Source organism: Cajanus cajan, chromosome 5, assembly GCF_000230855.2.
Source record: "Cajanus cajan strain Asha chromosome 5, NIPB_CcT2T_4, whole genome shotgun sequence".
NCBI classification, from domain to species: Eukaryota; Viridiplantae; Streptophyta; class Magnoliopsida; order Fabales; family Fabaceae; genus Cajanus; species Cajanus cajan.
Window position 1 is genome coordinate 22,160,011 of NC_138521.1, and position 10,331 is coordinate 22,170,341.

At 38.8% G+C, this 10,331-nt stretch overlaps 3 protein-coding genes across 3 annotated transcripts; 1 reads left to right on the forward strand and 2 right to left on the reverse strand.

Annotated features, from left to right (window-relative positions):
- The first annotated feature begins 94 nt into the window (after positions 1-94).
- Positions 95-3,600, forward strand: LOC145957740 (uncharacterized). Its single transcript, XM_083074154.1, has 4 exons — positions 95-604; positions 693-828; positions 1,016-1,199; positions 1,272-3,600. Exons 1-3 carry the CDS (start codon positions 141-143, stop codon positions 1,031-1,033), a joined length of 618 nt encoding a protein of 205 aa, XP_082930280.1. The 5' UTR covers positions 95-140; the 3' UTR covers positions 1,034-1,199; positions 1,272-3,600.
- Positions 3,601-6,170: 2,570 nt separating this feature from the next.
- LOC145957900 (uncharacterized) lies at positions 6,171-6,557 on the reverse strand. The gene has a single exon (XM_083074327.1). It carries the CDS (start codon positions 6,555-6,557, stop codon positions 6,171-6,173), a length of 387 nt encoding a protein of 128 aa, XP_082930453.1.
- Positions 6,558-8,841: 2,284 nt separating this feature from the next.
- LOC145957901 (uncharacterized) lies at positions 8,842-9,912 on the reverse strand. The gene has a single exon (XM_083074328.1). The coding sequence runs from the start codon at positions 9,910-9,912 to the stop codon at positions 8,842-8,844; it is 1,071 nt and encodes a 356-aa protein (XP_082930454.1).
- Positions 9,913-10,331: the final 419 nt, after the last annotated feature.

The window sequence follows — 10,331 nt, forward strand, 5'->3', positions numbered from 1 at the left end:
AGACTTTGATGTCATAATCTTGTGGTTGTTGTGGGATATGCGTATATTACTATATAGTAGATATTATTTGTTAATCTGAACTTATTATTGATGTCTTAATAAAATTTATTTGTTAATGTTGTACATTGTGTATATAGATTATGAGCAATAACATGACTGATAGAGGAAGAGGGAGAGGCACTGGTAGAGGTATTAGTAGAGGTAGCGGAAGAGGGAGAGGTAGAGGTACCACCATTGTGCCACCACCTTCTACTTCTCAGCCAACACATTCTATTGGAGAACCTTCTCATTGTACTACACAACCTACACATGGTTCCACCTCCCAAACACCTACAACTCCCCAAAGTAACCAAGCTACACCTAGCCCTCATGTTACTTCCACTTCCCAACGATATTTAGTTCCTCAAACTAACCAGTCTATACCTACCCCTCATGTTTCTTTGACACAATTCCCAAATATGATTGAAAGACCACAAACAAATCCCTCCATTGATGCTATTGGTAGTCCAATTGTTGGATCATCATCCTCTATTGATCCATCTTTAGAAATTGGAAGTTTTGACTCTGATGGACGTATTTGGATTCGTCCAGGTCCACAAAACACGTAAGTATGAATAATTCTTTTCTTTTACATCAATATAAACATGTTTCGTGTTATGAGTTATTTTAGTTCTTCTATTTTATTTTTATAGATTCGACCCACCAATTCACCCTACCCGTGAAATTTCAAGAATAATCAAAGGGAAGTTTGAAGGGTCATGGGAATCATATGGAGAGGTTAAAAGCACTAATGAAGGTGTGGCAAACATGTGGTTTGAAGAGTTTCAGGTATAAAGAACTACAAATATTATAATAACCATTTTATATTTTTCATTGCATTAAATTGCATTGTTTAAATAATATTTTATAAATTTTTTATGTAAAGAAAGTTCAAGTGGCTGCCTGATCATGATGCACAAATTAGAAAAGCATTTGACCATAAAGCATCTGAAGGGCTTTAAAATGCTATGTATAGGGTGCGACGAGGCATTGATCTAGGGAGTTGGATTCCAAAGCAAAAACGTGTAGAACTTCAACAAAAATGGAATGATGAGAATTGGAAACATAAGTCAATGACTAATGCTAATAATAGAAATTCTTCTGATGGTTCATTGCATACTGGAGGATCCATTCCTACTTCTGAGCATTTTAAGAGATTGGTAAGTAATATTTACTTATTCTTTTCAGGAGCAAAATTTAAAATTAAACTAGATTACTCTTTGTTCTTTCAGAAAATATCTACAGATATGACTCCAACATGTTGGGACCTATTCCAAAAGACCCATAAGACAGCGAACGGGAATACATGGGTGTCTTCCAAGGCAGAAAGGATAGCGGTAAGTTATAATTTGATATATATTGAATTATGAAGAAGTTGATTGATTCTATTAGAGAGATAACAATGATTATGTTTGCAAGACTTGACATATAATGGTTATATTAGAGACACAACAATGGTTATGTTTCAACAATGGTTATGGTACTGTGAAAGTTGTCGTGTTCTATCCTTCACTGTCGACTTGACATATTAAGATAGGTTACCGTTAATGGTCTCAAAATTGCAAGCCATACGATTTATAGTATGTAATTTTTCTATATGATTTGAATTTTTTACTGAATTATGTGAACATAGAATCATTTCACCTTATTGGTTGTGCTCAATTTTAGTTTCATGTAATGTGAAGTGCTACCATCTCTACATCTTAGTTTATTAATTGCTAAATTCAATGAGATTCATGTGTATGTGGTGTTGCATCTAGGTTTACAAGTTACTAATTTCATTGGAATTCATACTTATCTAGTGATGTGTTTCTCATAAGTTATATCTTAGACTTTTTACTAAGTATTTTTGTTTCTTCTTCTTGCATGATTCTTTGCATCATTCATGACATTCATGAGATCTTCTATTGTCATTAATGTTTATATACTTTTGTTTCTTACTTTTCTTTTTATATAGAATGAGTATCAAAGACGGTTATCTAAAAGAGAGTCACAACAATTATCGGGAGATCATGCTGCCTCTAGTGTGCAATCTAAAAATAGTATTTTCTATGATGTTGTTGGTGGTGTGAACGATAAAGGAAGAATATTTGGTTTAGGTTCAGAGGCTGGGAAGTATAAACCTTCTTCTTCTACATTCTTAGATGGTATCTCAACTCCTGAGTATGCACAAATGAAAAATCTTGTTTCAAATTTGTCTGAAGAAAACAAATCATTGAAAGAACAATTGCAAAGCCATGCAGATTTGATTCGTGCTTCACAGGAAGAGTCTCGGTTGGTTCGTGAGCAACTGAAGCAATTTATGGAGATGTTTTCTCAATCTTCTCGTCCTCCCCAACCTCCTCCTACACATGATGCTGACATTGTACAATCTGATGATAATGAGTTAGATGATGATCATGATATAGATGTTTAGGGATGCATTATCTTTTACTATTATGTTTACTATGCTTTAAACTTATAATTTGTTATGTTTAAGTTTTACTATAGTACTTATCATACATTAGGGATCAACTAAAGTCATAAACTTTGTTATATTGGGTGTTATTTGTATCTATGGTATGCTTGACTTTCTTATGTTTGTGTTTAGTTACATGCTTTTATAGAATTGACAAATTTTTAATTATTTATTTTGTTAATTTTTTAAACAAATAGACAATAAATTCAACTTTTTTGATTCATTAATAAATTATTTGTTATATTCATAATTAAAAAATTATATCACAATTACAGGAGAAAAATATATTCTTTACAAATTTACGAAAAAATAATTTGTAATTTGTGACGGATTTTATTTATCACTGATGGATTTTATTCAGCACAACAGTTTGTGACAGATTTCGCAGTTATTCATCGCAAATTGTGAGAGATTCTAGTCATCACAGTTTGTGACGGAAATTCATCCCAGTTTGTGACGGATTTTGGTCATCACAGTTAGTGACGGATTTTATCCATCGCAAATTGTGACGGATTCTAGTCAATTATGGTCATCACAGTTTGTGACGGATTTTTGGCGTCGCAAATTGTGACGGATTCTAGTCAATTCTGGTCATCACAGTTTGTGACGGATACTAGTCATCACAGTTTGTGACGGACTTTAGTCGTCGCAAATTGTGACGGATTCTAGTCAATTCTAGACATCACAGTTTGTGACGGATACTAGTAATCACAGTTTGTGACGGATTCTATTCATCACAATTTGTGAGAGATTTTATTCGTCATCACAATTTGTGACTGACACACATACCTCTCAATCCCTCTCAAATTTGTGACGGAGACAGTCCCTCACAAATTGCGATGGATTTAGTCCCTCACAAATTGCGACGGAGTTAGGGGCGTCACAAATTGCGACAGATTTTTATTAATCTTTATAAAATCCGTCACAAATAAATTAGTGACGGAATTTGTGACGGAAATGATTCCGTCACAAAAATTGGCATCACAAAATATTTAGTGACAGATAATTTCGTCCGTCACAATTAGTGACGAAATTAAGGCATCACAAACATTATATTTTCCGTCACTAATTTCTAACAATAAATGTTTATAAATATTAGTGACGGATTTGTTTCCTCTCTAATTTTAATTTTTCTAGTAGTGTTTTTAACTGGAAAATAGAAGCTTTCTATATCTTAAGTTTTCATAAAGCTAATTTTGGTATTATCAGTCTGGTAATCGATTACCAGGACATGTAATCGATTACCAGAAGATGAAAACTTCTTTGTTCAAAATTGAAATGTTAAAAGGTTCTCTAGTAATCGATTACCAGTCATTGTAATCGATTACCAGAAGATAAAACTTCAAAATTTGAATTTAAATTATACAATGTTTCAAACATTTTAAACTTAAACCGTTGTAATCGATTACCAAGTCTTGTAATCGATTACCAGAGCCTATTTTCTGAAAAATAATAGAAAGTTACAACTCTTCATGAAAAGACATAACCTAAGAAACAATTGTCTATAAATACATATAATTTTTCAGAGGAGGGTTACGAACTCTATTGTGAAAATCATTTACAAAAACTACTTGGCCAAAGTCATTTGCAAAATCTCTTAAGAGTTCTTTAAGATCATCAAAGTGTAATATTTACTCTTCAAAGAGAGTCATTCTGTAAAACTCAATTAATCATTGGATCTATAAAGGAGAAAGAGTTTTTCTCCTTGTTGGTTTTTGAATCTCAACATAAGGAAAGGGAGTTCCGAGATGTTGGAGGATTCAAGTCTTGTAAGGTTTACAAGGGTAGTGGAAATCTCAAGTGGGAGACTGGAGGACTAGATGTAGGCAGGATTGGCCGAACCAGTATAAAATCAAGTTTGCAATTCTTCTTCCCTACACTTTTATTTATTTGTTATTTAATTGTGTTTGAGTTGTTCTACATCATCAATCTTTACATACAAATTTGTCTAAGGAAATAAGTTGAATTTGTAAGAAAGTAATTCAGAAAAGTTCTATAAGAGAAAAGTTTGGAAAACTTAATTCACTCCCCTCCTTAAGTTAATTGAGGCTATTTGACTAACAAATTGGAATGTTACAACCACCACCATAGACATCTTCACTAGTATCAGTATCATAAGCATCAAGATGATTGTCATCACCACCAACATTACTATTAAGACTCTTCTGTCCAACTTGCAGAACCAATTCTTTTCTCAAGGTTACAAATCTATTTTATTGACTTTTCTTTCCTATATTATTCCATCAACTAAAAGTTCTTTACTTTAGAGGCCTAATGCTATTAACCATCATCACTAGCTACTAGTAGCATGACCGATTTCAATACCGACATCACAATTATCAACACTACGTACAAATCTACAATCATCAATTTCGCCTTAGTAATTAATACACTCTTAATTAAATTTAATAGGATAAAAAACTTTTAAAGTAAATTTATTTTAAAACTAACAATTTAAAATAATAAAACAAAAAAATTGATTGTAATTTTTAAAAATTTTAAAACTTTAAACTATAAATATTCTAAACAAGGCTAAAAGATTGATGTATCTAAGTTCCAAGACAACTAAATACTAATCAATGAAAGCTGACATTGCATGTTCTATTTTTCACTTTTCCTGCTTGTTCTTGTCACTTTGCTTTAGCTTTACGGGCAAAAGTACAATGGATGGCTTGAGAGAATCACAGGAAAATCCTTTACTTCAACTTGTGTCTGCTTCTTATAAGCACAATTCTTAAGCTCATGCGAGCAGTTTACAATGGGCTTCAAATCCGTTAGCGATTTATTGATTAATTCAGCGTAAGATAATTAATCAAGTGTTATAAACACAGTCTTTAACATACCTCAATTAAGGCTTAATTAAAATTTATTATAAATAATACTGTTAAATAGGTTAAAAAACTGCGGTAGCCCATAATTTGGTAAAAGCAACCGAAATCCAAACTAGTCTTCTAAGCAAGACCGAGTGGATGCACTCAGAATTGCGTTGATTTCTAAGCAAGACCGAGTGGATGCACTCGGAATTGCGTTGATTTCTAAGCAAGACGGAATGGATTCACTCAGAATTGCGCTGCATTGAAGATTGGCCGAGTTGATCAACTCGGGAGGGAAGCCTTTTTGCATGATTTTCCGAAGGCACATCCTTGGCCGAGTTGATCAACTCGGGAGGGAAGCCTTTTTGCATGATTTTTCGAAGGCACATCCTTGGCCGAGTTGATCAACTCGGGAGGGAAGCCTTTTGCGTGATTTTCCGAAGGCACATCCTTGGCCGAGTTGATCAACTCGGGAGGGAAGCCTTTTGCGTGATTTTCCGAAGGCACATCCTTGGCCGAGTTGATCAACTCGGGAGGGAATCCTTTTGCGTTATTTTCCGAAGGCACATCCTTGGCCGAGTTGATCAACTCGGGAGGGAAGCCTTTTGCGTGATTTTCCGAAGGCACATCCTTGGCTGAGTTGATCAACTCGGGAGGGAAGCCTTTTTTTTTTAGTAATTTGTTTTTAAAGTAAGAATAATGATGAGAGGGAAGAATTGAACTGCATTTCATTAAAGGGTGCCTCGTTAAAAACCTTGTCGGCCAAAAACCCCTTTTCACTTTTTTATAAGAGGAAAAAAAAAGACCGATCAAGGAAAAGAGTGCACCCTTGCGATTACATTATCATTGTATTACAAAGACTAACTATAGTATGTCTTCAAATGCGACGCGTTCCATGTTCTTGGGATGACCTTGCCCGAGAGTTCTTCAAGTTTATACGCGCCGTTGTCGAGGCTCTGTCGGACCTGAAATGGGCCATCCCAATTTGCTGCCAATTTGCCTTCTCGTGGATTACGTCTTGTCGTCCCTTGAACTCTCCATACCAAATCTCCCTCTTTGAAACTTCTCTTAATGAGATTGGAATTAAATCTCCGAGTCATCCTCTGCTTGCATGCCTCAGCCATGATTTGGGCCTTGGTGCGGACTTCCTCAATGGTATCTATTTCGGCTCGGAGTGATGCTTCATTAGCATTCTCATCAAAATATTGACGCCGAAAGGATGGTTCCCCGACTTCGACCGGAATCATGGCGTCGGTACCGTATGTGAGCCGAAAAGGTGTCTCCCTAGTTGTGGACTAGGGCGTGCAGCGATACACCCAAAGGACTTCCAACAATTCCTCGGCCCAAGCTCCTTTAGCATCTCCCAACCTTTTCTTTAACTCGGTGAGGATTACCTTGTTAGCCACTTCGGCTTGACCATTGGACTGTGGATGCTCTACTGACGTAAACCTGTGCTTAATGCCAAGATCTTGAATAAACCGGTTAAGTTTTTGATCGGTAAATTGTAGACCATTGTCAATGATAAGAGCATGCGGGATGCCGAAGCGGGTAATGATATTCTTCCATAAAAACTTTTGGACATTGGCAGCTGTGATACTAGCTAATGGTTCGGCCTCCACCCATTTTGTAAAGTAATCCACATCCACTAACAAAAACTTGCATTGGCCTTTAGCGATTGGGAATGGTCCAAGGATATCCATTCCCCACATTGCGAATGGCCAGGGTGAGCTGATGCCATCTAGCTCTTCAGCCGAAGCATGGATGAGGTTTTCGTGCCGTTGGCACGAGATGCAATGCTTAACAAATTTTGCACAATCATCTTTAAGGGTTGGCCAGTAATACCCTGCCCGAAGCACCTTTGCAGCTAAGGTTCTTCCTCCCGAGTGAAAACCACAGATTCCTTCATGAATCTCCCTTAAAACATAGTCCGCTTGTATCGAATCGAGACACTTCAATAACGGAACTGCAAAACCTCTGGTCGCCTCCCACAATCGAATACCTAGCTGCTTGTGTTCGGAGTTTTTTGGCGGCTGAAAGGTCAGATGGTTCTTTGCCCTGCTCAAGGTAATCTATTATTTCTGTGATCCATGTTCTGGTTGGTTCCTCAACCGTCATGCACTCGGCAGAAATTACACTCGGAGTTGCAAGGTCAAGGTGGAGTGTGGTTCGTAGCTGTCCAGGTTTCCGAGTAATGGTTGCCAATCGAGCTAGTTGATCGGCCCGCTCGTTATGCTCTCTTGGCGTGTGCTTTACTTGGATTTCATCAAAGGCATTGCGCATTCGTTGAAACAAATGATAGTATCTCAACAAGCTGGTATCTTTTACCTGGAAGTTATCATTTACTTGTTCTGCTACGACCTTCGAATCGGTCCAACATATCAATCGTTTGGCCCCAATCTCTTGGACAAGTCTTAACCCTGCCAATAGTGCCTCGTATTCGGCCTGGTTGTTTGACGCTTTGAACGCGAATCGCAAAGATTGCTCAAGAGTCACTCCCGTTGGCCCCTCGAGGACTATACCTGCTCCACTGCCTTGACTGTTCGAAGAGCCATCCACATGCATCGTCCACAAGTCATTCTCAAAATGACCTTTCGGTTGCAATTCATTAACGAAATCCACCAAGTATTAAGACTTGATCGGACCTCGTGGCTCGAAATTGATGTCAAATTCTGATAGCTCAATAGACGAAGCCATCATCCGTCCTGCTAATTCCGGTTTTCGCAACACTTTGGCTATGGGGCAGTCAGTTCGGACAACGACACGATGACTCTGAAAATACTGCCTGAGGCGCCGAGCAGTGTGAACAAGCCCAAGTGCCACCTTTTCCAGAAGCTGATACCTTGTCTCAGCCTTCTGTAACATGCGACTGATAAAGTAGATGGGTTGTTGCCCCTCTTTTTCCTGAATCAGAACGGTGCTGATTGCATCATTTGATACGCATAAATAAACCACCATTGGTACCTCGGGATCGGGTTTGGAAAGAATAGGTGGTGAGCCGAGGCGCTCCTTCAAAGTCTGGAAAGCCTCCTCACATCCGATAGACCATTCGAACTTCTTAACCTTTCTTAACAAACCAACAATGGGTTTAGCTAATTCGGCCAAACAGGGGAGGAACCTTGATAAAGCTGTAAGGCGTCCTGCTAATTTCTGGACTTCATTGAGGTTCTTGGGGCTTACCATGTTGACGATTGCCATGCATTTATCAGGATTGGCCTCAATACCCCTTGCCGACAACATAAATCCGAGGAATTTTCCACTTGATACCCCGAACACACACTTTTCCGGGTTCAGGCGCATGTCATATCGGCGCAATTGTTGGAACACTTCTGAAAGATCGGCTACGTGGTGAGCAATGTCATGGGATTTAACGACCATGTCGTCGACATACACCTCCATGCTTCTACCAAGTTGGTGTCGAAAAACTTTATTCATCAACCTCTGATAGGTTGCCCCTGCATTCTTCAACCCGAAAGGCATTACCTGATAGCAATAGTTGGCCGAATCAGTTATAAAGGCCATTTTTTCCTCATCTCAGGGATGCATGCGAATTTGGTTATACCCCGAATAAGCATCAAGAAAAGTGAGGATCTTGTGTCCGGAGGCTCCGTCAACTAGCCGATCGATATTTGGGAGTGGATAAGCATCTTTTGGACATGCTTTATTGAGATTGGTGTAGTCAGTACACATTCTCCATTTTCCATTTGGCTTTTTTACCATTACCACGTTGGCCAACCAAGTGGTGTAGTGAACTTCTCGGATAAATTTGGCTTCGAGCAACTTTGCAACTTCAGTCTCAACTGCAAGTTTCCGGTCCGTTCCCATTTTCCTTTTACGCTGAGCAATCGGCTTCGCCTCGGCACAAACTGATAACTTGTGACACATGACACTTGGGTCTATGCCGGGCATGTCGGACGGTGCCCATGCAAAGAGATCTCTATTTTTCATTATTATACGTCCCAGGGCGACACGATCCTCTTCGGATATATCAGCACCAATATACGTAACCTGATTTGATTGAGACCCGAGCTGTAGCGGGGCTTTTAATTCAATTGGCTCTACACGTTCCTCATTATTCATTCTTGGGTCAAGATCCCACACTGGTTCATCAACCGATGCCGAAGGGTTAACAGCATGAACCCTTCTGGACTTTGAACTTCCTTCCTCCATGGGAGCTACTCGTAAGCTAGCAAAATAGTATTCCCGAGCGGCCTTTTGGTCGGCGTGTATTGTGATGATCTTCCCCTTGTCGGATGGAAACTTCATTGCTAGGTGCGGAGTTGAGACAATTGCCCCTAGCATGTTTAATGATGGTCGACCAAGGAGGATGTTATAAGATGTATTGGCATCTACCACAATATATTTTACTTGAATTTCCCTGCTTTCCTGCTCGTCAAAACAGAAACGAGTGAAAAGTTTAATATACCCTTTGGTGCTTACCCTCTCTCCTGCAAAACCGACCAAGGGATCTTCATAAGGGATCAACTCTCTTTCAGAGATACCCAACTGCTTAAAGGTATTCCAATACAAGATATTTGCCGAACTGCCCTGGTCAACCAGTGTTTTCTTGACTATACAATTATGAATTTCCACACTAATCACCATCGGATCGTCTTGCACCGGATCAATGCCCTAAAAATCGCTGTCAGTGAAAGTTATTGTTGGCAATCGCTGAGAAGGTTGTCTATCAACAATGTTAACTGATCGAATGGCTCGGAGGTGTCTTTTTTGGGCTGAAGAAGTTGAGCCTCTGCCAGCAAACCCACCTGCGATTGTATTAATGACTCTCCTATGCAAAGTTGAGCCTCTTGCCTTGTTTAATCAAATCTTCAATTTTATCCCTTAAAGCAGCACATTCTTCGGTGGAGTGTCCGCGGTTGCGGTGATACCTACAAACCTTGCTGGTATCAGCACGTGGCGGAGTGGAAGCTCTCTTCAGGACCGCCAACACTTCTGACGCCAAAGCTTGTTCCAGCACTACAGCCCGGCTTGCATTAAGGGGAGTATAATGGGAATATTTGGGA